The sequence below is a fragment of the Mus caroli genome, unplaced genomic scaffold, assembly GCF_978045245.1.
Source record: "Mus caroli unplaced genomic scaffold, Mus_caroli_1 scaffold_2, whole genome shotgun sequence".
Taxonomy (NCBI): Eukaryota; Metazoa; Chordata; class Mammalia; order Rodentia; family Muridae; genus Mus; species Mus caroli.
In genome coordinates this window covers 7,003,906-7,029,969 of record NW_028227257.1, presented here as the reverse complement: position 1 = coordinate 7,029,969, position 26,064 = coordinate 7,003,906, and the positions used below count along the sequence as shown (strand labels likewise).

The following is a 26,064-nucleotide window of genomic DNA, read 5'->3' as shown; positions in this document are numbered from 1 at the left end:
GAGGGAGGGAATGTCCATGGCTTAGGCCTCTGGAGGGAGGGAATGTCCATGGCTTAGGCCTCTGGAGGGAGTGTCCATGGCTTAGGCCTCTGGAGGGAGGGAATGTCCATGGCTTAGGCCTCTGGAGGGAGGGAATGTCCATGGCTTAGGCCTCTGGAGGGAGTGTCCATGGCTTAGGCCTCTGGAGGGAGGGAATGTCCATGGTTTAGGCATCTGGAGGGAGTGTCCATGGTTTAGGCCTCTGGAGGGAGTGAGTGTCCATGGTTTAGGCATCTGGAGGGAGTGTCCATGGCGGCAGGTGGCAGAGAGGCAGCTGACTGATCCATTTTCATCCCCAGGCAGGAGAAGTAGGGAGAGGTTATAAACCTCTAAGCCCCCCTCAGGCCCGTGCTTCCTCCCACAAGGCTCCACCTCCGAGGTTTCATAAACTCCACAAACACCACCCCTGGGGACCACGTGTTCACTTGGATGGGCAGAGATAGGTACATCTTACACGTGACCGGACTGGAGTGACTGTGTGTTCTCTTTCTTAGGTTGACAAAGACGCTGAGCTGGTAGCCCAATGGAACTACTGTACTCTAAGTCAGGAAATCCTGAGGCGCCCAATAGTTGCCTGTGAACTTGGCAGGTATGGACCCTTCGTGTAACCGAGATTCATTTGTTCTGTTGGTTTTGAAGAAAATACTGAAGTACTTGATTGATAGGAGCTGTCCTAAGCACACTAGTGGGGAAGGTGAGCTCATGTCTGGACATAGCCTGGACCTTCTTTCTCAGTTTGTTTTACACTCAGGAGCCAGTAGTAAATGCTGAGACGTAAGCCCAGAGCATAAAGCAGCCAGGGGTGCTGTCTAGAGCAGGGGGCAGTTGGGAGTGGAGCAGCCATGACCTGTGGGGGGGGGGGGGGGGCTGCTACTCAGTTCCAGCTGGTTTTTAGAGTGAAGAATGTGGGCCTAGTGGTTGTAAATCTTCTGATCTTTACTTTTTTAAGGACAGGGGGAGATAATGCTTGCATGTTGATTTTTCCAAGTCTTAAAGTCCGCCACCCTGGCTTTAAGCTGCTGCTTTGTGTGTTCGGGCAGCAGGTGAAGCAGTGCGGAATGTTTTTAGCAAAGGCAGGCAGCTTTGGGGTCACGGTCAGGTCTTCCCCTGTTTGGTCATCCAGAATCCTCACTGCAGTAGTAAACTAACGCTCCCTCTTGTAGACTGTATAACAAAGACGCGGTCATCGAGTTTCTGTTGGACAAATCTGCTGAGAAGGCCCTGGGGAAGGCGGCATCGCACATCAGAAGCATCAAGGTAGGACACCGGTGTGGCTGCGCTCCAGGCACCTCTCAGGGAAGTTGCTTTAATAGGATCCGTGTCTTAGTTAGGATATCATTGCTGTGAACAGACACCACAACCAAGGCAGCATTTAACTGGGGCTGGCTTACAGGTTCAGAGGTTCAGTCCATTATCATCAAGGTGGGAACATGGCAGCATCCAGGCAGGCATGGTGCAGGAGGAGCTGAGAGTTCTGCATCTTCATCCAAAATCAAACAAGAGAATACTGGCTTCCAGGCAGCTAGTACAGGGGTATTAAAGCCTATGCCCACAGTGTCATACTTACTCCAACAAGGCCACACCTACTGCAACAATGGCACACCTCCAAATAGTGCCACTCTCAGGCTAGGCGTATTTATACAATCTGTGTACATTAGGGACTGAACTCAGCACTGGCAAGATGGCTCAGTGGGTGAAGCACCTGTAACCGGAGTTCCCTGGGGCCCACGTGGTGCAAGGAAAGAAACGGCTCAGCAGCTTGTTTTCTGACCTCCGTGGAGCACTCCAGTGTATTTACTAAAGTCAACACAGAAAGCTCTGTTTTAAAAACAGTGTTCAGGGGCTGTGGCGATTGATTATTGGGTAAAAGGCTTGACAGACAAGCATGGGGACTTGAATTCAGATCTCCAGCACCGAGGTTTATTGTAAAGCTAGGTGTGTGTGCCTGCGATCTCAGCACTGAGGAGCTGGAGACGGCAGAGCCTCCGCGGCTCACTGGGCAGGCAGCCGTGCTGAAGCTCTGAGCTGAGGTTCACTTAGACTTTCTCAGTGAGGAAGCCGAAGAGAGGGAGAGGACACCTGAGCTGACTGCAGTGGCTCTGCCAGGAGCACGTGCTGGAGAGGTGGAGGCAGGAGGATCACACCGGACATTGACCTGGCCAGAGCCTCGGGCACATACACAGGAGCACATAGACATGCATACACCACCCACCCACACACACACACGTACACACATACATGTGATAAGATTCTGTGCTGAATGTTGGAGTGGTCTCCATGTTCGATTGGGTGAGCTTGCAGTTCTTTCCCTTCTTGTGCTGCTGAAATGATGGGCGTTCCACAGAAGTGAGCCGTCCTCCCAGGCCAGCGTGCTGTGCTGCTGACCTGTACAGTTCTGTGGTCAGGTCCCTGCGCTTATTTCACGTCAGCATTATTAATGCTTCCCCACAGAATGTGACAGAGCTCAGGCTTTCTGACAACCCCGCCTGGGAAGGAGATAAAGGGAACACCAAGGGTGACAAGCATGACGACCTCCAGCGAGCGCGGTTCATCTGCCCTGTGGTGGGCCTGGAGATGAACGGCCGGCACAGGTGAGGGTGACATGGCTGATGCGACCCCAGTCTCGCTTCATTTCTCTGTGTTGTCTTGGAGACGTAGTAGGGCCTTGTGGGAAATGGGACCGGGCATGGTGGGCTCTTTCCCTAGTGGCCATCTGTGCACTTAACTGCCTACCCTGCTTAGCTCACTCAGGAGAGTGGCCCTGCTCTGCCCTGTGCCCTGCTCTGCACGATGGTTGGGTACTGTGTGCACTCTGGTCATAATGCCAGCCGGCTCAAGCTGCTCTCCCTTGGTCCCTCTCCAGGTTTTGTTTCCTCCGATGCTGCGGTTGTGTGTTTTCTGAACGTGCCTTGAAGGAGATAAAAGCTGAAGTGTGTCACACGGTGAGTTTCCAACACACTCCCATGTGTTCCTTCTTGGAGCTGAGGGAGTCACTTTAACATCTTTCCTTCTATTTAAATCCTAAAGTTGTTCTGAAAGCAGTCAGTAGGTCCCCTCTTCTTCCATAGCGCTTCTCCGCTGCAGGTACATCCTCAAACACACTGAGGCCATCCCTGGTCACTCTCTTGAGGACCGAGTTCTTTCTACTCCAAACTGGCAGCCTGAAGGCCCTGCTCTCCTCAGCCTCACGTGCTCCTTCCTTGTCTCTGTTGGGGACCTTGTTACCATCTCATCTCATTTTCACAAATTTGTGGCATTTAGTGAGGTGTTTGCACAGAAGCCATGGCTAACTAAGTATTCAGTGAGTGCGAGTGTGCTTAGACCTGTCATGGGTGATGCCCTCTGCTGGTGGCTTTAGTGAGCAGTTGTCATGGCAGCTCCTGTCCTAGCCCTTACTGCTGGGATGTCCTGAAGGAAAAGATCCACTAGAGTTCTGCTCTTGTCGATGCCCCTTGCACTGGAGAGACCTGCACAGAAGTATTGATCACTGTAACCTGCTTAGAAAGGAGATCACAAGGGAGCGTCGACCTTTGCAGTGGGCAACAAAGGCATCTTGAAGCTTCTTGAAGTTTTGAGTTCAGAGCTGGAGGGCACAAGGCACTGGCAAAGGCTGGGCAAGAGCAGGGTGCAGCAGCAGAAGGGTCAGGGGACCCCAATTCCAGGAGCAGCTGGCATGGCCGGGTGAGGAGGCACAGACGTAGTTGTAGATAGTCATCTCACATTGAGGGCTGGGCTGACCACTTGGTGTTCGTGGATTTTAGTTTAGGGTGACAAAAAGCCAGCACGTAGTGGCTCCAGATGTTCTTCCCATTAAAGCACACCCTCCACTTGTAGCATCCATGAAGCTAGTGGATGATGATGTCAGTATGGGATGCTGACTAGTCTTCATAGCATGTGCAAATGTCATGTCAGGCTTTCGTTTTTAAGAGTGGTACCCTTGGGAGGTAACCTTGATGCAGTGGGGTTTGAATGAGTGCCGGAGAAGGCCCCGCCCTGCGTCGGGTGCTTCCTGCTTAGGCTTCAGCAGTGGGGCAGGCCCTGTTTCATCTGCAAACTGCAAGAGTCAGTGTCACCGAACACAGAACAGCCACGACGCGTGGGCAGGGAGCTTCTGGCCACTCATTTATCCCCTCCCATCTTAGGCTGCCTGACAGACACTGACTACTGTGACCTGGCAGTTTATAGAGAAGAGAAATTCACTTCACAGTTGGTGAGGCTGGGAAACCCTAGCAAGGTGCCAGTGACTGCAAGGGTGCATTAGTCCATGTCATAATGTGGAGGGCGTTAGCATGGGGTGGGCTGGTGATAGTGAGGGCAGGGAGTGACGTGTCACAAGCAAGCACAGATTCAAATGTTCATGAGCATCAGGTTTGCGCAATGCTCTTCCCGCTGCTCTTCCCGCTGAGACTCTCCTGTCTGTGGAGTGCCCCTCCCCACCTGTCTCAGCAGGACCTCTCCCCCACTGACCCTGCCAGATCTGTGTGCAGTGCCAGATGAATTATGGTTATGTTCCATGAGCAAGCACATGGGACTTGTCCTTTATACGGAATATACCTGTGACATTAATTAATTACTTCATGAGACTGTGTGACCCAAATGCCTGCCTGACACCAGGCTCTGCACACTGCTACACTGGGGACTGACTTTGCAGCCCAGGAACTTTAAGGAACACATCCCGGTGGTATGTCCATATAGCACCTCTCTGGACCCAGAGTCCAGTACGTGAAGTGAAGGAGTTACTATGACTCTTCAGAGCCCTTCCTTTTACATCCAAAAGTTCTAAACAGGGACTTTTTTAAGTTGGGAAATAAATAGTCCTATTGCTATCAGGAACCAGACTCTGACTTGCAGTGTGAAGTTTCTGAAGTTTGTTAGTAAGAGCACTGATAGAAGGTTGGCTTGCTGCTGGAACCATCCTCGGGTACTGGGTGCCCAGCACAAAGAAGTCTGGCTGGGCAGTTTCTTCCACCCATCTTTCCTTGATTTGATGAAAAGCAGAGAGAGCCTCTTTTGGGAAGTTTTATAGGTCAGGCCTGCAAACTATACCTGGAGCATTTCACATTTCATTGGTCACTTCAAGGAGCCTTTGAAAAGGAGTCAGGCTGGGGGTGTAGAGTGAAGTGGCAAGTGCTGGTCCTTTCTGCAGCAGCAGCTACTGCAGTGTAGAGATGGCACAGCATGCGTCCTCCTGTGCGTCCTGAGGAGGAAAGGGAGGTGAAGCCACAGGGGCTAGACCAAAAGATTGCCAGGTTCAGGCTCTTTTTGAAATTTATAAATCACTAATAGGACAGTGACATGAGGGATGGGTGGTGGTGGCTCACGCCTTTAATCCCACTAATCAGGAGGCAGAGGCAGGCTGATCTCAAAGCTGAGTTCAAAGCCAGCCTGGTGTTCTGTGGCGGGAAGGCAGCTTGGTCTCAGCTTGTCACCCTGGGTGCACTGAGATCTGTTCCTTGTCTCCACAAGAGGTTCTGACACACTCACACACAGTACACATGGCAATAAGATAATTCAGGCTCTCAGAGGCTTAAGCTGGCTCTGCTCACACTGTACTACACGGTGTGCACTTTGCCTCCAGAGAACAGCACCCATAGACGCACAAGTGCTGCGGTTTGGTTTTGCAGAAAATGAACTGTATTTCTGCTCTGTGCTCTGTGGCTTTTAATAAGAAACACATCGCCATGCGAGGGGGCAGGGGATATCTTAACATTTTCAGTGTATAGTAAGGAAAGTGTTGCCTAGGCAGAGATTACCTTAATCTTATATATTTTGCTTACAGTTGATTTGTGGTGTCTGCCTTTAGGGTCTCTTCTCTCTGCTCAGCTCTACCAGGCCCCTCAGTGCCTCACTGATGTGATCAGCTCTGTGTGTGGGAAGCTCCGTTGGCTAAGATGATGTGATCAGCTCTGTGTGTGGGACGCCTCCGTTGGCTGAGATGATGTGATCAGCTCTGTGTGTGGGACGCCTCCGTTGGCTAAGATGATGTGATCAGCTCTGTGTGTGGGACGCCTCCGTTGGCTGAGATGCTGAGATGTGGTCTTTACAGTGTGTTGGCTTCCTTTCTGGGTTCACTTAAAAAACAGCTGCAGGGCTGGAGAGGTGGCTTGGTGGCTAAGAGCACGGGCTGTTCTTGGAAAGGACCTGAGTTCAACCCTATGGTGTCTGGCAACCATTTGTAACTCCAGTTCCAGGAGTGCCAATACCTTCTGACTTACATGGGCATGTGATACACATATGTGGTACACATACATACATGCAGGCAAAAAACTCATACACATAAAATACTTGAACATGTCAGTCTTTATGCCACCAGGACATTGCTAGAGAAAGAGCGTCTATAGAAGTTTCCCAGAACAGCAGCAGCAACAGTCAGGGACATAGGAGGGAAGGGCCTGCACCTGAGGCCCAACATGGTCATGGCCTTTTATGTCTTCAGCCCGTACACCGGGGTGTTGGCCACTGGCCACACACCTAACTCGAAACACTCCGTAAAAGTCTAGAGTGATAGCCGGGCGTGGTGGCGCACGCCTTTAATCCCAGCACTCGGGAGGCAGAGGCAGGCGGATTTCTGAGTTCGAGGCCAGCCTGGTCTACAAAGTGAGTGCCAGGACAGCCAGGGCTACACAGAGAAACCCTGTCTCGAAAAACCAAAAAAAAAAAAAAAAAAAAAAGTCTAGAGTGGTCTCCTCCCCTCTTCACGCTCTTGTGTGCAGAAGTCCCTGTGGAAGGGGCACAGGCAGTGCAGTTGTGGCCCCCAGCATGGCAGGAAGAACAGCAGATGGCACGCCAAGACTACACAGAGTTGAGGCAGCATTCTTAAGAAGCTTGCGTCCTCTGTGGGGTTATTCATTCTACCCCTAAATGTTTTCCTGGAATTTTCGAGAACAAAGTTGTACTGCTCTTAGTCCATAGGGACAGCTCTAGAGAAGCATGGCTTCCTGTGGGTGGGGCTTTGCTAAGTATCGGTCCCCCTTACCCAGGATCTCCAGGCCCTCAGAACCAGACCTGCTGCTGGTGTGTCTGATGTGAACTGGATTGAGCAGGTGGAGAGATTCGGCAGCTGATAATGCGCTGGGCCTCCAGCTGTTGGCTTGGGCTCCCAGCCACAGCCTCCGGTGTTTTCCTCATAGTTCTCTCCCTGCCTGTGTAGTGGTGAAGTCTGGTGGCACATGTCTCTGCATCATTTTTTAAATCATTCACATCCAAGAATTTAAAAAGCAATGCTGACAAGCGCCTTAGTGGTGAGGTTGACTGTTGAAGTGGCTTTGCTGGGGAAACTGCCAGTGTGGCTCTGGAGGGACCTCAGCCTGCTGTAGGGCTCTGAGTCGGTGCCGCCTCTCTAGGCATACCCCCACCAGTGGGTCTGAGGAGGGCTCCAGCGTGGCAAAGAAAGCTGGCAGCTGGATGAGCCAAGGCAGGTCTCCCAGGCCATACACACAAGTGTCTTGGGCATCGTGGTCTGCAGAAAGAAGCAGAAATGTAACCGCCTATTTCCCCAGGCGTTCAATCCCAGTACAAGTAAGGCGTGCACACTTCCTCAGGTGTCAGCGGAGAGATGGGGGGGGAGTAAGGGGTGTCTCAGTTGGGGGATGGGGAGGGGGCACCTCACTGTGCACGAGAGCTCAAATTGAGTCTCGTTCTGAAGCTGTAATTGGTCTCCAGGGGTGGATTTGAATTTACACTGGAGGGAATTTTACCTTTGGGCTAGTATTTGGGGAACATTCTAAACAGCATGAGCCACTAAAGAGTGCTGCTGCACCAGGCAAGGGGGCCCGTGCCTATAAATCAACACTTGGGAGTCTGCTAAGGCAGGAGGATTGCCATGATTATGAGGACAGAGTTCGTATCCAGGCAGTCTGGGTCTAATGAGCCCTGGATTCTAATTCCTATTTTAATTAATTTATACTTACATCAAGTTTTACTCAGAAGAACTGATAGAGAGTTGATAACTTTCTAGACCACACCTTTCTGATGGACAGCCCACAGGCAAGGAGAAGCCTGAAAGGCCATGGAGTGGCCACTCACACCTCTAATTGCAGCACTTGGGTGAATGAGACAGGAGGATCATGAGTTTAAGGCCAGCCCGGCTACACAGCAAGACCCTATCTCAAAAGTAGAAGGAACGTGGTCTGTCCATGGACTCAGTAGATGGTAGGAAGAGGGTTTTGTTAGATGCTGTTGTAGCTCCCTGTTGAATTACAGTGTCTACCTTTAAAAAAAAAAGTTCTAACCAGACATGGAGGGATATGCCTTTAATCCCAGGAGGTAGAGACAGGAAGATCTCTGAACTCCAGGCTAGCCTGGTCTACATAGTGGAAGCCTGTCTCCTCCCTGTCCAAAAAAAAAAAAAAAAAAATCAACCCAGTGAGCTGAACACTTGTGGCTCTCTGACCTGGCACTGTCAGGACAGTGTGTTTACTCACCTTTGAGCTACCTTGGCCTCAGAATTGGCACCCTTCCCCCTCATTAACCTGTTTATTTTAGGTCAGTCTTTTAAATGGCTGGGAAATGGGGAACCTGGTGGCTCCCTGTGTACGTCCAGTTTACTGTCTTAGTACAGAGTCCATATCCAGGCACACCATTGAGTGGAATCTGTGTAGTAGCTGATGCTTAGGAAGCGCTTGTGGACAAATGGCAGCACCCAAGAGAGGTGCTGTGCTCTGCCACAGTCCTTCTGTAGCCAGCCTGTGTGGCCTGCGACTGGCACCCCAACGTGAGTGCACCCCTGCTTCTGTGTATTCTGCAGAGTATTGAGCACCTATTCACTCATTAGCATTGTGCAATAAAGTAATGGTCCCTCTGCAAACCTCAGGCAGCCATCTCTAAAGTGAGCTCGGGGATAGAGGGCTGGACTTTACCCTCCAAAGAACTCTGGAGTTTGCTGCACCCCAAGTGTTTGCCCCAGACAGGTTGGCCATCAGCCAGGTCCCTCTAGACCTTTCATAACTGGACTCAAACCTCTGGAACACCAGCGAGAGGTGAATTCGTGGTTCCTGGGGGAGGATCCACCAGAGAGCAGAAAGACTCGCCTGCAGCAAGGGCCGCCTGAGAGTTGAGTGGCCACCCGGTGCCCTGCATGAGCAGCACTTGCTGGTGCACATCCTTAGTCCTAGCACCCCACAGGCAGAGGCAGACTGCTCCCCGAGGCTTTACCTGAGCACCCCTTGCGACCATCTCCTGCCTCTGTTCTCCACTTCGTGGCCCGAATGTGTCCTTCCCATCCAGCATCTGGTGTGGCACCTGGAGCATCTGAGAGGAGAGAAATCCAGGGCACACTGGAGCGTACAGTAGCATATAGTTCCCAGCTGTTGTAGTGCAAGCTGTGCAGCCTGCCATTTCCCTTCCAGAGATGCAGTCACTGTGAGAAAGACCTGTGCAGTGGCCATCAGTGTATGGGCTGACCAGGGGCCATCCTGCCCTTCACTGCAGTCTTCGCTCTTTTCCTGCCTCTCAGAACTCACTGGATGTGTGTGACGTGCCCTCAGGACCATGCTGGGGCTCTGTGCTGCATTCCTGTCTGACAACCTGGTAGGTGATCTGGGAACAGGGCTTGCAGTGGGCCTGAGAGATCACAGAATGCTCCAAGACCATTCCTGCTGGGTCCCTGTCTGCAAAAGTGTTATTTATCAGCAGCCGTAGGTGGCCATGCTTGAAGCAGCATGCTGTGAGGGAACCAGTCAGCCTGTCCCAAGAGGATGATACAAACTCACCTAAAGGACCGCACCAACCAGAGTTCCCCCACAAGTGCGGGGGTCACCACAGACAACATCACTTTTCCTGTTTGGGGGGGGTTTGTTTTTCTGTTTTCTAGTCAAGACCTCACTCAGCTCAGGCTGTACTGTACAGCTGTCCTCCTGCCTCAGCTTCACAGGAACTGTGATTTATAGGATGAGCCCTTAGCAAAAATGCAGATTTTTCCAAACATTTATGCCCAGGATTTCCAAAAGAGTCTGTTGGAGGAGACACAGACGAGCCTAAAATATCCAGGTTGGATAGGAACATGACAAGACTGTCCCTCTGATGCCACATTCCTAAAACAAGAGGCTACCCCATATTCTTTGAGTGGAAGGCCTTGTGAGATGCAGGCCCTGTATGTAGCCACAGCAAGACATCTAAAAGAGTCAACACCCCCCCCCCCCGCCAGCTTCTTCCCTGCGTGTCGCCTACATGGTGAGTTATCCTACCTTTCAGTCGGTTCAGGGTCACCCAGTAGTGCTTCTCCGGGCTTTGGATGGCTTTGGACCACTGCAGCATGTCTTTTGCACGGGGGTCAGTTAGGACGAACTCTACAAACTTCCTCGTAAGTGCATAGTGCGCACTTCCAGAGGAAATTGTTAGATTGTGGGGTGGGCTTTGTTTGAAAATTGTATTTGGAGATGTGTAGCTGTTTTCATCGGGGCTGGGCTTTGGAGGGCCTTGGCCTGTCTTGGATTTGGAGTTTGCGGGTGGGGTCACCCCAGGCGTGATGTTTTTACCCTTCCACCTGGTTCTGATGTAGTAGATGATTTCTTTGTTGGTTTTGATGGGGAATTCCTGTCCACAGAGATTCATGACATAGTGCCATTGAAATGGGAAGTGGACCAGGTCCTTCATGCAGTCAATCTCTGCCTGCAGCCTCCTGAGGTTGTCATGAGCCACCTTCTGTGTCTTTGATGAAAGAAAGACATTTCCAAAACAGTCGAGGAAGGTTTGCATGGCACTCTTAAACTTCTTTGGGGCATTTTCATCAATGTGGATACAGTAGACATTCTGAGGTGCATAAATCGCTCTGAGAAGCCGCACAAACATGACTAGCTCCCTAGGAGCATGTATAACATAGGCCAATGAGAAGTTCCCCTCTTGTGCAGACAGGGGTCTGGTTATGAAGCGCAGCCCCTGGGCCATCCTGGAGCAGTTCCCAGGTGTGCGCAAATGAGCAGGTACTTCAGAGTTCTGAGGGGGTTTGCAGAATTGAGCGATTTGGGGGGCTGCCTTTTTCCCCTCAAATAAAGCCAAGCACAGTTCATCTGGATAGAAGCCACATTCCACCACAGCTGGGTTGGTGGGCTCAGCCTCAGCCTCAGCCTCCTCAGGACCTGGGTTTCTCAAGTAAAGAAAGATGAAGGCGCAAATCATGCCACATGCCACCAGCCCAGCCTTTGTGGTCCGGAGCTGGCTCATGCTTTGAGCTCTCAGTGTGTTGTCGCCACCATAGCTTGAAAGGTTTTCCTTTTAGTTTCCTAAAGGAACAACAAAACATTTAGAGTAGGGTAACTTCCTCCAGCCCCTGCTACCCCCAGCTCTGCTGAAGCACATTCACTGTATGTTCTTAAGGGAGTCACTTGGGCTGGGGATGCAGCACAGGGGTGCAGTGCCTGCCTGGCATGCATGAAACCCTGGGTCCCCATGTCTGTCAGCTCTGCACATGTGGGTAGAGACAGGAAGAGCAGAAGTTCAAGGTCATTGTTGGCTACACAGTGGTTTCTAAGGATCGATGGATGGGTGGATAGGTGGATGGTCAGATGGAAACGCGCCATTCGAGCAGAACTTGGTTTATTGTCTTCTTTCTGCCTTTTTTTTTTTGAGAGGCTTGTTATGTTGCCCAGGCTGACCTTGAACTTAAGGGTTTACACTTCCTCCTGTCTCCGGCGCCTAAGTCTGTGGACTGCAGGTGCAGTAGGCACATCTGGCTATGATTTGACCACTTTTAAATGTGTGTATACTCTGAAACTACCACCACATGAGGACAACTTTGCCCTACCTTTCCTTACACCCCTGGTGACTCGTCTGCCTTTCTACACCATTTGTGTGATTTCTATGTCCTGGATTGTTTTGCATGCTGTGTAATGTGACATAGTAGACTCAGACTGTGTCACAGACTCAGATTCTTGGTAGCGGTGGTTTTTCCTATTGAGTGATGCTCCATCTCATGGCCATGCACAATCTATTTGTTCAACTGTTGATGGACACTTGAGTCATTTTTGGTATCTCATTGTTACAAAGATGCTGTATTGTTACAGAGATGCTGTATTGTTACAGAGATGCTGTAATCATTGTGTGCAAGTCTTTGTGTAAACATGTTTTTGTCTGTCTCCAATGAGTGTGGGGTAGTGAAGTGGCGGTCTCCCATGTTGGGTGTATAGCTTCACAATGGGCTTCTCTGGGTCAGAAGTACAGCAGCAGGTAGGAGAGAGAGTTCCTTACACTCTGCACTAGTCACCACTCCATTCCCATGGTAACCATCCTAATTGGCTTGTGGGGGTGATTCCCTGTGGTGTCACTGTGTGTCCCTGATGACTCCATCTGCTGAGCACAGCTCATGAGCTGTGTATTCACGCTGCCTTTCTCTGTCACACTGAGTTGGAGTCTTTCCGTAAAGAAGTTGAATGACAAGTTGAGAGCAGTCTATGGTTACACAGCTAACCTGCTGACGTGAGCTGATGGAGCCGATGGGTTGCTTTAGGCATTAAAGTCGAGGTGTGTAATGATGTCTCTTGACACAGTGTGGTCAGCTGCCTAGAAGCGGAGTAGGAACTTGAGCAGGCGCCACTGCGGCAGACAGTTGCTGAGAGCACATTAGTGAGCCTGCTGCTGTATAGCTACCATCGTTGTCCTTCTGCACTGAGAGAGGAGAGCTGGCCGAGTGAGAGGTCAGGAGGTCTTGCTCTTTGTGACTCCTGGTTCTGTGGTGCCACAAGTCACATTGTCACGGCCAATGGGCGTGCAGGAGCTCTTTCCTTAAAGTGATGTGGCGGTTGGTAGAGCTCTGAGTCACTCTCAAGTCTCACAGCCTTGAGAGCTCTGCCTGTCTCAGATGGTTAAATACCACATTGATTTTCAGTGCAGTTTCTGATCACCTAATGTGAAATACAAAGCAGCTGCTGTTCCGGGCGCTGCTCACAGATTCAGTCAACACATGCCAATTGCCGAGAGCATCAAATCTTAGCGTCTCCTTTATTAAAGAATTTGTAGGGCTCATCATTTCAAGTCTGGTCCCCAAAATAAACAGCCCCACCCCCAGTAGAAGTCCCCCAGGGCGGAGGACCCTGGTTGACGAGACGCAGATCAAGCCTATCGAAACACCGAGGATTCTTGGGTGCTGTCACTTCAGGCTTTACTTATTTTTCAGCCTGCTTGGGTTTTTTGAGACAGAGCCTCAACAGTGTCGTCCTGACTGGCCTGGAACTCACTGTGTAGACCAGGCTGGCCTGGAACTCACAGAGCTGTATGCTGGGGTTAAGGGCTTGTGCTGCCACACCCAGCTGAAACTTGGGAATTTTGATCAAGGTACACAGTAAGTACTCGTGGCTTACACAGGCTTGGCACACCCTTCCAGGTGGTATAGGTTTTGCCAGGAAGAAGGCTCGGGGTCTGCTTGGTTCTCACACTAGCAGAGTGTGCCCTGTAAGCCTGCTGTAGCCATGCACCAGGGGCTGCTTTTTCAGACATCTATATAATTAAATGAAGACAATCCCAGGGGCAGCCCAGTGTCCTTCAGGGCACTCCCTGGCCTAAATGGTTTTCTGCCTTTTTTAAGTGGATGAGAGCAAGGTGTGTCTTTCTTATCACCTTCTCCTGGTCCTTAGCGCAGCTGATACTGCGGTCTGACTGTCACCCACTCAGACACCACTGCCCAGCCAGCTGCTACTTCAGCACAAGCCGCCACTGTTTGTATTTAGTGTGTTGTCACATGAACTATGGTATTGCTCCCTTTGAGAATTCTCTTCACTCGATCAGCAGTTTCCAGAGTTCCCTCAGGCTTTACCACAGCCCAGCTCACTGTGTATTCCTCACGCCGAGAGCCTGCTGTGGAACCTGAAGGCTGAGCACAAACCAGGGAGCCAGGCCAGCGGCTGCCACAGGACCTCCTGAGTGTCCCTTCCCCTGATCTTCTCACTGGGGTCATCACCAGCCTGCCACTTGGTAGGTTGCAGACCCTGTGTGTCACAGCTACTTTCTGAGCATGGTGACACAAGTCACTGTGGTCACAGTGAGGCAGGTTCTCATTTGTCCTCTTTGTCCTCCCTAGGCTCAGGACAGTGTCCACAGCACCATGAATGTCAGCTTTTATAAACCGCTAGATATATCATGTTAGTTGGGCTAATTTGAACCCACAAGCTGTCCATAAGATGGGCATCTCGTTCGCAGTGTGCTTATGCCTAGGCCTGTGTGCTGGCTCAGCTGTGTGTCTGCAGAGGTGGGCCCCTCTATGGAGTATCCACTCGGAGCAAGCACAGCTGCCAGATCATCTTCAGTAGCATCTTCAGAAGCAGGCTTCGGCAATGGCCTTAAGTAAGTCGGGGTTGAGACATGGTGGCTTTTTAACACCTGTGAAATGTCATCTGTCACATGCTTTGGAAATGGTCCACCTTGGTTTTCTTTGGCTTAAAGCCAAAAAACATAGGACTATTTTTGAGGGGAAAGTGGTGCCCACCTACCATAATCGCTAATACTGGGTCTGCTGTCACAGGCAGCTGTGCCTGTTGCTGTGTTTACAGTCACAGAAAGCTCTGTTTCCTTCAGAACGCACACCTGCTTGCCCTGATGCCCACCGTCCCCTCCCCATCCTGTTAGTGACACACTCACCAGGTGCAGGTCCCGTTCCTGGCAGGAACCTGGGCAGGTGCTGGCTTAGCCACCTCTCCTCTGACCGACTGATGCTTCCCTCACTGCGGCTCCTACTTCTTAGAGTTGCCTGGCAGGCTGGGCTGCTTCTGTGTCCCAGGGGACCTGTATTCTTGTTGATCCTGATGCGTTGTGGAAAAGACTGCTGTATTTGATCCTAAGAATCCTTCAAGGTTGTATGCCTGTCCCCAAAGAGGGATGGGGCATAAAACAAAGCCCTGAGAAGTGCTGATGACGTGTGTGCAGCCTGCAGCGTCTCCTTCCTCTTACTCTGAGCATCACACGCCAGGTGTGGTGGGCCTCGCAGGGCGGGGCTCAGCCCGCAGACTCTGAAAACCGCTGCTTCTGGTGGCCTTGTAGTTTCTAAGATCTTGGTCAGATTCCTAATGTGTCCTTCAAAGCCAGGCATGGTAGCACACGCCTTTAATCCCAGCATTCTGCACTGGAGAGAGAGAAACTGCGGCAGGCGTATCTCTGATTCCCAGTTAGCCTAGTGTTCTCTAGGCCAGCCAAGGCTCCACCCTAAAACCCTGTCTCAAAAACAAACAAACAAACAAAAGCAACAAAAGACTCCTTTTAGAACAGGAGGCCAATTTTTCTGACACTTCTGTCTTTAGGTTCACTCTGGATAGATCTGCTCTTGCACATTCATTCATTCATTCATTCACGAATTACTTTAGGGGAGGGCTCACGAGCCCCTGAGCATGAGAGGACGTCAGAGGACACTTTACAAAGGCCAATTCTCCTTCCATCATGAGGGTTCTAGGGATTATACTCAGAGCTCGGGACTCAGCAGCTAGTGCCCTTACCCGATGAACCATCTCACGGGCCTGACAGATGTGTTCCTCGCACGGTGCAGCTCGGTGGCAGCGCTCTGCTAGCATGCCTGGCTTCTGGGTTCCACAGCCTCAGCACAGAAAACAGAGGGAGAAGTGCAGCACTGAAGATTTGCCCCCTTTTATGTTTCTCACTTCCTGAGCTGGATGGCAGGATGAGTGGATGTGTCTTCACCTGCCAGCAGAGCAACCCTGAGGCCTGAGTGTGTTTTGTGGAGCAGCTATCACAGCTGCTATGAAGGAGGTCTTGGTAGAGTAGCTGACAGAGTCGCCGTGACCTTCAGGCCTGGTCCTCATCAGGCCCCAGATGGATAGAGCAAGCACAGCTGGTGTTTGGGGGGTCGGCCCCATCCTCCGAGGCTGTTTCTCTACAGCAGTTTACAAGAGCAACCAGGCATGGAGCGCAGGACTTCACAGCGGAGGGCAGCCTGGGCTACCAGTGAGGCCTTGCCTCAAGACTTAAGATCTTGCGTGTCACTTGGAATGCTGAGGCAAGAGAATTGTCAGGAGTTCCAGGCCAGCTTAAGTTAAGTATTTCTCAGCTAACCTGGGAAGGAGGGGAAATGTGTTCCTCACAAATGTGGCTCAGTCCCCATGAACCATCTCTGCATCAACCCTGCCCTTCCTCCCCATCACAGGACCTCTGTCCATGGCTGCCGGACGCGTCTCTCGCCTACATCCAAGGTGGGGTATGGAAGTTCTCCCAAGGCCAGAGCATGTGACATGTGACCTGGAGGAAACTGTCTTGAGGGACAGCCCTACTTAGTTTAGGTCTAACTAACCAATGTCATTGACTGTTAATGGGACTTTTGAGGTGTGTGGGGGGGTGCTTCTGGTTTTTTGTTTGTTTTTGCTTTGTGGTCGGGGTTTTGTTGTATAATCTATGTTGGCCCAAAACTCTATGTGTATGTAGCCTAGGCTGGCCATGAATTCACAGTAGTCCTGCCTCAGTCTCCTTATCGCTGGGATTATGGCTTAAGATAGTTCATTAAAGGACTGGAGAGATGGCTCAGTGGTCAAGAGCACTGGCTGATCTTCCAGAGGTCCTGAGTTCAATTCCCAGCAACCACATGGTGACTCACAACCATCTGTAATGGGGTCTAATATCCTCTTCTGGTGCATCTGAAGACAGCTACAGTGTACTCATACATTAAATAAGTAAATCTTTTTTTTTTAAAGATAGTTGAATTAAAAAAGAAAGACAAGCCAGGCGTGGTGGCGCACGCCTTTAATCCCAGCACTCGGGAGGCAGAGGCAGGCGGATTTCTGAGTTTGAGGCCAGCCTGGTCTACAAAGTGAGTTCCAGGACAGCCAGGACTACACGGAGAAACCCTGTCTCGAAAAACCAAAAAAAAAAAACAAAAAACAAAAAAGAAAGACAGGTTTGTTCCGTGTGTGTGCGTGCGTGTGTGTGTGTGTGTGTGTGTGTGTGTGTGCACCACTTGCATTCAAGTGCCCACAAGGTCAGATGTCGCAGACCCTCTGGGCCCCTTTGTCTGTGTGGAACGGGTCTCTAGTCGTGGGTGGACAAAGCGTAGGATGAATTGACAGACAGACGCACACAGGAGAGGTCGTGTGGAATCTGAATGTATTTTTTGAATCGAGCATCAGACTTTTTATGTAGAAGACAATAAGAAAGTTGGGAGACATTCGCAAGGTACAAATGAGGTAACCAAAATCTTACATAAAACAGAGGAATGTAAACACAAAAAGTCTAACGGGAACCACCTGGGATAAAATTTATTGATAACAACTGGGATCAACAAGGGCTCTATCTAAGATTCACTAATCTTAGAAGCTTTGCGCCCTTGCCATAGTTCCTATTTTAGTTTATTGTATAGTCCACCTTTTTCTTAGGCCATTGTAAATACGTGTGTGTGGGTGTAACTCAGCTATAGTCTTAGAAGCCAGGTGTGAGGTCTTTACTCTTTTAGGGCAAGGGCTTTCACACCCAAGTCATGGCTCTAACTAGGGAGTTAACTATCTCATGAATAATGTAATACTCTAAAACCACAGCCCAATCTACTTCCTAAACCATTGTAAATTCCTGTATATGGGAACTACTTGGCTTTTATTGATAGTGTAATACCAGAGGCTATTCTAAATGTCACTGTCTAGCTCAAGGACGTTTTAGGACTGTTAGAACACTGGCAAAAGGCTTTAGCTATGTCAGAATTCAATCTTAAAAGGCATTTATAATAAAGAGAACACGTGGATCCATCCACTAGACTAACTCGAGAATGGAAAATTTAGAGAGCACCAGACTCCAGGAGGAGAGCTTCCTTAAAACTCTTTTTGCCTCATGAGCAGCTTTTAGACATCCCTGCCTAACAGGCTAACTAGACCGGAGTACTGTGACAGTCAGAAGCGAGGTCAGATCCCCTGGAATTACAGTTAGAGGTGGTGAGCCACTGGATGGGGCCTCTAGCAAGAGCAGTAAGCACCCTTAACCACTGAGCCATCTCTCCAGCTCAAATTCCTAACAGTTTAGCTGTCTGACATTTCAGTGCTGGGTGTGTGTGTGTCCAGAGTCAGGCCACAGCCAGGGCTGTTCCCAAAGGAGGCTGTTGCCAGCACCATAAAGGAAAGAGCAGGTGCGGAGAGGCAGGGAAGGTCACCCTGAGGTCCCAGGAGGACAGCCACTAGTGTGAGGCCAAGTCTGCTCTACACAGAGAGTTCAAGGCTACAGAGTTGCTTAGTGAGACCCAGGTTCAAGAGAGAAACACTCAGTAGGCTTTAAGGTTCTGCCTCTTTCCAGGTCTGGGCTCTTTCCCCACAACCACCTGAATGTACAGAGAATGGTCGGTGGGCAGCATCCTGACCCCTGGAGGTGGTGGTCGCTCCTTGGTGGACTCTTAGGTCAGGGGTGCCAACCCTGCCTGTGCCGGGCTGGCTGGGTTTCCTCACCTTGACACAACCCTAGAGTTACCTGAGAGGAAGGCACCTCAGGTGAGATGGTGCCTGTGTGGGCCTGGCCTGTAGGAAGCTGGTGAGGCATTTTCTTGTCGGGTGATTGATAGGGAAGCTCCAGCTCCCTGCTGGCTGGCCATGCCGCTCCTGGGTGGTTTAAGAAAGCAGGCTGAGCAAGCAGGGAGCAGTGTTTCTCCGTGATCCCTGCTTCAGTTCCTGCCTCCTGGCTCCGGCCTTGACTCACCTCAGTGGTGAGTGCGGCCGGAGGGTGGTGAGTGGAAAGAAGCCCTTTCCTCACAAGCCGTTGTGGCCATGTTGTTTATCACCTCAGTTAAGATATGCTGTGCTAGGAACTTCATCCCCACAAATTTCTCCCTCACAGTCTTGTCTTGTGTGACATGGTTTTGTGTCAAGCTTTTCAATTATAAAATCCACTGGTGACTTCTCCACTGGTGTTAAAACTAAGAAGCAGGGAGGTCTGGTGCCTCTGGAGAGAAACTGCAGCTGAGGTCCCAGCAGGGAGATGGCTGTGCACTAAGGGTCCCGCCTCCTGCACCCTTCACTGTCCTCAGGAGGGTTAGTTACGCCAGCGTGTGCCTCTGAGCCCCTGGGGCCTTCCTTCCCACCTCACTCAGTTCCAGAAAAGTCCCTTTTCATCCTCTCTCCAAGGAAGATCCCTCCCTCCTTCACTGAGGGGGTCTCTACCCAAGTGTGCCTGGTCCCAGACTTCCCAGGGGCCACCTGCTTAGAGGCTGTTCCTCCCCATCTCCCTGCCTCATGGTGGCTGAGATAGCCCTCTACCTCAGTGGGAACCTCCCTTCCTTCATGTCATTTCTCTGGAGGCCGCCAAGCTCAGGGCTCGCAAATACCTTCAGTCAGCAACACTCCTCAGGGCAGCCCTGAGAAAAGAGCAAACCACTCGTCAGGCATGCACGCTGACCTCTGACCTGTGTGCCCAGAGGTGCCAGAGACCTTGGGCCCTCTTAAAAGAGAGGGTCCTGTTTATCAGCTTTCTTACGGAGGATGGCAGTTATACCTCCTCCCAGGTGTGACAGCCAGAATCATCTGCAGACTGTGTGGAGTCCCTGGGGAACAGAGCAGCCACCTTTGAGGGTCTCTTCTCTGGAGTTACACCACCCTTACAGCCAAGGAGGCTGCCCTGGAGGTAGGAACAGAAGCCTCAGTTCCGTGTAGGAGTCTTGCTCTCCAACATTGTCTCTCTTCCTGCAGAGACTGTAGCATTGAGAACGTGGATAACGTGAAGAAGGTCCCAGGCTATCAGTGCCTAGGACCTCATTCTCAGAGGGGAAGGGACTTAGTGGTGTGGTGGCAGGTGGCCTCTCTGAGGTGGGGGCTTGCTTGCTTACAATTCTGTGAATATGGGCATGTGTGCAGCTGGCAGAGCTGAGCATGAACTGACAAGTGTCTGTCCCTGCCTCTAGGACACCGCTGGGACACCTTGGACATGGCTCAGTCTTGTTCTGCTAAGGTGTGTCTAGGGTCACCCTAAGAAATGGAAGTTAGCAGACACTTGTTCTTTCAGCTAGGGCTGCGGCCAGCAGGAGGTGTGCTGTTGGTACCCAGCAGTACGGTATGGGGATAGGGAGGATGGGCAGGCTCACAGAGTAACCATTGGCCCCCGGCCACACAACACAGCCTCCTCAGATGGTTCCACTGCTTAGAGTCTTTGCTCAGGCCTGGTTAGTCAGAGATTACAGACTTCCAAAAGGAAAACAGGTGTCCAGCTTGGACCAGTGTGTACAAAGTCTGATACATGAGCCACCCTGTTGGAACCCTCCAGAGTCGGGCTGCCAGGCTGTTTCTCTGGGCACATGGACCTGAGAGCAGCTGATCCAAGATGGAGGCAAAACTGACAGGAGCCTAGCAAGGGCTGGAGGCCAATGGAGAGTGAACGGTGGGACCATGGGTGCCTGCCTCCTCTGGTGACTGACTCTCCTTTTGGTTTTCAGTGTGGGGCCGCCTTCCAGGAGGAGGACATCATCGTGCTCAATGGCACCAAGGAGGATGTGGAGGTGCTGAAGAAGAGGATGGAGGAGAGGAGGCTGAGGGCCAAGCTGGAAAAGGTAGTGTCCCAGGCCTGCTGCAAACTATCCTGCAACCTCAGCAGATGCTGCCCAGCCTAGGGGGCCTGGCCTCTAGAAACAGATTTGGGGCTTGGCTGCGTTGGTCTTCATCGACAGATAAGTAGGTGGTCGGTGGCTCAAGGCATGATGATGTAGGGAAGATTTTAAAAGGATGGGTCAAGCACTTGCGCACAGTGTCGCAGAATGAGCTCTCAGGAAAAGCAGTCATGGAGGTGAAAGAGCACAGGTGGGCTGGGCTTGTAGCTCAGCAGTAGAGTGTGAGGCCCTAGGTTCTGTCACCAGTGCAGAAAAAGAAAGGAGTCATAGTGCATTTTCATAACTTGTAAAGGTGAGAGCAGAAGTCAGTGTCACCTCAGCAGGTCTGAGGTCATGCTCAGCCCCCTCCCCCTGCAGTGTAGTCCAGTAGGCATGGAGGGCATACAAAGCAGTGGACCTCATTGCGGCTCCAATTGTTTTGTTGTTGTTGTTATAGAGAAAGTTAGGCTAAAGGAAAACTTGAGACTACTGTTTGTTTTTACTAAGGTAGAAATCCAGATGTGGCACACCTGTAATCCTGTCCTCCTAAGGTAGAGTTAGGAGAGTTGGAGGCCAGTTTGGAGAGCCAAGGGCTAAGTGTGGCTTAGTGGTAGAGCACCTGCATCTCATGTGCAGAGTCATGAGTTTGATCCCAGCACTGAAACAAAGAAAACCCTCAGGGCAATGCTGGAAGTGTTAGAAAAGTAGGTGTGGTGAGGACACACTGACCAGAAACAGCTGGCATTAAATCCGCCTACATCTGCCAGTGTGGTCTGAAGGTAGAAGGCTGTAGTGACAGGAGAGGCTTCAGAGCTTTGCTTGTGCCTTTTCGTCATAGATGAAAGAACAGAAAGAATCACATCACCCGTGGGTGACGGTGGTTCCATGGTTGTGAGGCTTAAAAAGCTGATGCCCACACAAGGGACCCATCTCTCAGAAGCAAACCCATCCTCATCTCCTCCTCTATCAGCTTGGAAAATAGTGCATGGAGCTTCAAACATCTGTCTGTGTGTGCATGTATATGTGGGAATAGTGGAGCTGCAAACATCTGTGTGTGCATGTTAATTCCAAATTAGTTTTCTAAAATTCACTTACCATCATAAAAGCATAGAAAACTTGAAGTGTCTTTGGCAAGAGACAGCAGCCAAGGGGATCTGATTGGTTTTTGCTGTTCTTGGTCAGTTTTTTAAAAATGTAAGGAGAGGCATAGTGTGCTAAAAGCATCAGGAGCCTTGTCAGCCTAGGAGTGGCTTCCCAAGTGGCTGTCCTATCAAAGGCCTCCTGCCAAGTCCTGCAGAGCCCAGTGGGATTGGATCCCCTCTGCAGCCTCTTCAACAGGGCCTCTGTGAACGCGCTTAGATACTGCTACCAAGATACAAAATATTTCCCAAATATCCTCACCTGCTGTCAGGGCTTGTGTCTCTGCGCACACCTCCAGCTTCAAACAGCCCAGCCGTCAATGAGGGGAGAGAACTAAGCATTTGTCTCGGTTGTTTTGTGTGACTGGGGGTGTGGACACTGAGTGTGTGCACACAAGATGTCAGGTGTCCTCCTCTGTCCCTCTCTGCTGTTACCTTGAGACAGGGTCTCTCAGTAAGCCTGAAGAACACCATTTCGGCATGACTAGTTAACCAGCAAACTCTCCGGATCCTAGACTCTCTACCTGTGAGCTCTGGGGTACAGACATGCGCAGTCATGCCCAGATTTCTGCAGTGGGTGCTTCTGCACCAAGACATCTCTGTAGTCTGTGGGGTTTTTGCTTTGTAGTAACAGCCTTCAAAGATTTGCGTGTGTGCATTTCATGTGTAAATGAACTGTTTCTTACCATTTTTTTCCCAAATGCTTTAAGTCAAATTGCATGAATGTCACACATCAAAGTCCACCACCAAGAAAGATCTTTTGTTCAGTGTAAGAGATGAGGGCCAAGCCGGGCGTGGTGGCGCACGCCTTTAATCCCAGCACTTGGGAGGCAGAGGCAGGCGGATTTCTGAGTTCGAGGCCAGCCTGGTCTACAAAGTGAGTTCCAGGACAGCCAGGGCTACACAGAGAAACCCTGTCTCGAAAAACCAAAAAAAAAAAAAAAAAAAAAAAAAAAAGAGATGAGGGCCTTCCAAAATTCATTATTTTGTTTTATATGTTAGAGACAGGGTCTCATGAAGTCCAGGCTGGCCTCGAACTTACTGGTCTTAAACTCCTGATTCTCTTGTCTCTGCCTCCCCTGTGCTGAGACAGCAGGTGTGCTGTCTCTCTGGTACAGTTTTGGGGTTCTTATGGAAATGGTATTTTAAAGTAAGTTGTGGCCTGCCTTTCTGATCATCTGTGGGGTTAACTGTAATTTCAGAATGATCAGCCTTCTGGGGGATGAACGCTAACGTTCCTCAGTGAAAGCCTCCTCACAGCTGAGCCAGCATCAGAGGCTGACAGCTCTGGGGCTGAGTGGATGAGGCTCCGTGTGTGTTCTCGTGTGTGTGGGTTGTTATTGTCCCACTGCTCTTTTGTGTATGACAGTCACTGGAGATAGTGAGTGGCCTTTTATGTTTGTACTGCGCTTTTGGGGATCATCAGTGCCTCCTTAACACTGGATGGCTGCCCCATCACAGAGCAACTCTGTATGAGTCTGTGTGGACTCAGCCTTCTGTGAGGCATGGCTGCTAGACTGGAGACAGGTTGTCCTCGGAGAATGTGTCTGGCCATCAGAGGGACCCTGGGCCCTAGGCAGGCCCACTGACCCTGTGGTCAGTTACTTCTCTGTCTGTGTTCGAGAACCCCGTGACCAGCGGTGGCCTCCGGAGGCCGAGCTTAGTTTGGCTCCCAGTTCCACAGGGTCCATCGTGGCCAAGAGGTGTGGCCGCAAGAGTAGGAAGCTGCAAGAGAACTCCATCCACACAGGAAGCAGAGTGGACTGGGACTGGGGTGAGGTTGTACACCCAGTAGTGCACCACCACCTGCTGAAGGTTCCCTAAACTCCCAAACGGCACCACACGTTTGGGATCAAGTGTTCAAATAACCGAGCTGGGCGACTCTCCCAGTCAACCACCACACCCTCCAAAGGTTTCTTTCTTCTTACAGAAAACAAAGAAACCCAAGACAGCAGCCGAGTGTGCGTCAAAGCCGGGTACCTCACAAGGTATGACCTCAGGAACCTGGGTGCGGGTTGTCCACGGATACCAGGCCCTTGCTCTGCTTTGGCTCAAGGTTTGTTTTGCTGATTCTGTCTTCTCCAGATTCTGCAGGGCCATCAAAAGTGAAGTCTGGCAAGCCTGAGGAGGTGGACCCTGAGCCTAGAGAGAAGAAAAGTACCCTGGCTCCCAGGGGCGCAGGTGGGTCTTACTGAGCCAGCAGAGAACTGAGAAGGGATGAGAAAACTTAGGCTCTCCCGATCATTCATCCGTGGCGCCCGTGTCCTTTGAATTAAAGAGTAGCCAAAGGTTCTGGGCACAAAGCCCATATCTTACTGTTGTGCAAGCTTATGGTGCCATACCACAGCAGCACACAGAGCTACCCTCAGTGCTTCACAGTATGGAGGGCTTAGGCACTGCAGTCACACTGTGTGGAGGCCTTGGACACTGTAGACGCACCGTGTGGAGGCCTTGGACACTGTAGACACACTGTGTGGAGGAGGGCTTAAGCACTTCAGTGCCTTCCTATTCTCCCCTTTGGGTTCTTTCTCTCTACTTGCCTCTTTTTTCTTTTTTCTGAGACAGGGTTTCTCTGTGTAGCCCTGGCTGTCCTGGAACTCATTTTGTAGACCAGGCTGGCCTCGAACTCAGAAATCCGCCTGCCTCTGCCTCCCGAGTGCTGGGATTAAAGGTGTGCACCACCACGCCCGGCCCAACTTGGCTCTTTTGCCAAGTGGCCAAACTGCTCTTGAAACTCAATGTCTTTACTTCAAAGGAAGCATCGTTTACATCAGCCCCGTGGCAGAGGTGACACGGCCATGAGCACCAGGCCAGTCTGGGCCACATGCTTGAGTTCAGACTAGCTTAGTCACATGGTGAGTTTCTGTCTCAAAAAGAAAACAAAGGACAGGAGAGCTGGCTTAGCAGTTCAGAGCCAATAGTGCTCCTGTGAAAACCTGAGCTCTGCTCCTAGCACCCATATCTGGCAGCTCACTGCTTGTACCTCCACCTCCAAGAGACCTGACAGCCTCTTCAGGCCTCACCAGGCACACACATACACATACACGTACATATAAAGAAAAAACAAAAAAGGAAAATAAATATTTATACCATGTCTGGGGACACAGGCCTCTCATCCCAGCTACTCAGGAGCTGAGGCAGGAAGATCAAAAGTTTGGGGTCAGCCTAGGCAACTTACTAAACTCCTCTATCAGAATAACCCATAGAAGGGGCCTGGCGCAGTAGCTCAGTCAGTAGAGGGCTACTTACTCTACTTACTCTTGCTTAGCATGTGTGAGATCCTGGGTGCAGTGCCAGCACTGTAAGAAGTATGTAAAGTCCAAGTTCTTTTACGAGAAGAGACACACAGATGAGAGATGAGAGAGGGAGAGAGAGATTGTATTATGTCCAGCATAAATAGTGGCCAGTGGCTCCCATTCTGGCTTCAATCAGCATAGTAAGCTGGCCAGAAGAGGCCACTGGGACTTCTGGGCTCTTTGTCCTGGTTCAATACCAACCTGAGCGGACCAGGCCCTCAGCCTGAGTGCTGAGAAGCTGGGGACAGTCTGGTGCTGGCATACAGTGTTCAGCAAGGCCTTATGAGGTTGGGGCTCTGACTGGCTTTCAGGAGACACTAATAAGAGTCTGTGCTTCAAGCCAGGCATGGTAGCATGTGGCTATTTAGGAGGCACAGTTAGGAAAAGTCAGACTGGTCTACATACTAAGTTCTAGGCCAGCCAAGACTACATAGTGAGGCCCTGACTCAAATAATATATTGTAGGCAGGAAATATAGCTCAGTGGTTAGAACACTAGCACATATGCATAAAGCCTGGGTGCAGTATAAAGCAGTGTGATGGCAGCTTCTGTAATCCCAGCACTGGGGAGGTGACGGCCACAAGACCTGAAATCAAGGCCAGCCCCGGCTGCAGAGAGTTCAGGGCTGGGCTGGGCTGAATGTGTCTCTGCCCCTTCAGCTGCTTTCCAAATAGCAGCAAGACATTGGGAGCTTAGCCAATGGCATGCATGACTTGGTCCCTTTAAAACTTAGTCATTTGGAATGATCTTCAGCCCCAGCCTCACCGCTGTTGGCTTTGTTTTCTAGCTACTAATGGGAGTGCGTCTGGGAAAGTTGGCAAGCCCCCGTGTGGGGCCCTGAAGAGGTCCATTGCAGACAGCGAGGAGTCTGAAACCTACAAGTCTATCTTCACCAGCCACAGCTCTGCCAAGCGCTCCAAGGAGGAGTCTGCGCACTGGGTCACCCACACATCCTACTGCTTCTGAAGCGGGACCGGGCCCTCACCCTGGGTTTCCCGTGGCCTTTTGTGCCACACTTGCTTGGTGTGGCACCGTGCTATAAAGCTGTCCTCTGCAGTCCTCGGCCAGCGTGGTCACTTGCTGTGAGATCTTGAGGGCCCTGGGAGTGAGAAGTGGTGTGT

General features: G+C 50.9%; 2 protein-coding genes across 2 annotated transcripts in view; one reads left to right on the top strand and one right to left on the bottom strand.

Annotated features, from left to right (window-relative positions):
* Rtf2 (replication termination factor 2) overlaps positions 1–26,002 on the top strand; it is a 29,940-nt gene extending 3,938 nt beyond the window's left edge. The window contains exons 2-9 of the mRNA XM_021155940.2: positions 534–628; positions 1,203–1,296; positions 2,491–2,630; positions 2,903–2,981; positions 20,360–20,473; positions 23,579–23,636; positions 23,734–23,829; positions 25,731–26,002. Coding sequence (XP_021011599.1) covers positions 534–628; positions 1,203–1,296; positions 2,491–2,630; positions 2,903–2,981; positions 20,360–20,473; positions 23,579–23,636; positions 23,734–23,829; positions 25,731–25,909 — 855 coding nt within the window. The 3' untranslated portion in view covers positions 25,910–26,002. The remainder of the gene's footprint in view (positions 1–533; positions 629–1,202; positions 1,297–2,490; positions 2,631–2,902; positions 2,982–20,359; positions 20,474–23,578; positions 23,637–23,733; positions 23,830–25,730) is intronic.
* LOC110289645 (putative beta-1,3-galactosyl-O-glycosyl-glycoprotein beta-1,6-N-acetylglucosaminyltransferase 7) lies at positions 7,242–14,719 on the bottom strand. The gene is made up of 4 exons (XM_029474107.2): positions 14,605–14,719; positions 10,224–11,258; positions 9,193–9,288; positions 7,242–7,498 (listed from the first exon to the last, which is right to left on the bottom strand). Exons 2-4 carry the CDS (start codon positions 11,197–11,199, stop codon positions 7,275–7,277), a joined length of 1,296 nt encoding a protein of 431 aa, XP_029329967.1. The 5' UTR covers positions 11,200–11,258; positions 14,605–14,719; the 3' UTR covers positions 7,242–7,274.
* Positions 26,003–26,064: the final 62 nt, after the last annotated feature.

Bases quoted from the DNA above. Each gene is read 5' to 3' on its own strand.
- LOC110289645 (XM_029474107.2), bottom strand. From the start codon at position 11,199: ATGAGCCAGCTCCGGACCACAAAGGCTGGGCTGGTGGCATGTGGCATG. The intron at 9,289-10,223 runs GTAGGATAACTC...CTCTCCTCTCAG, and splicing joins GACCCTGAACCGACTGAAAG to ATGCTCCAGGTGCCACACCA. The intron at 7,499-9,192 runs GTAAAGCCTCGG...TTCTTTCTGCAG, and splicing joins TGGTCGCAAGGGGTGCTCAG to ACCACGATGCCCAAGACACT.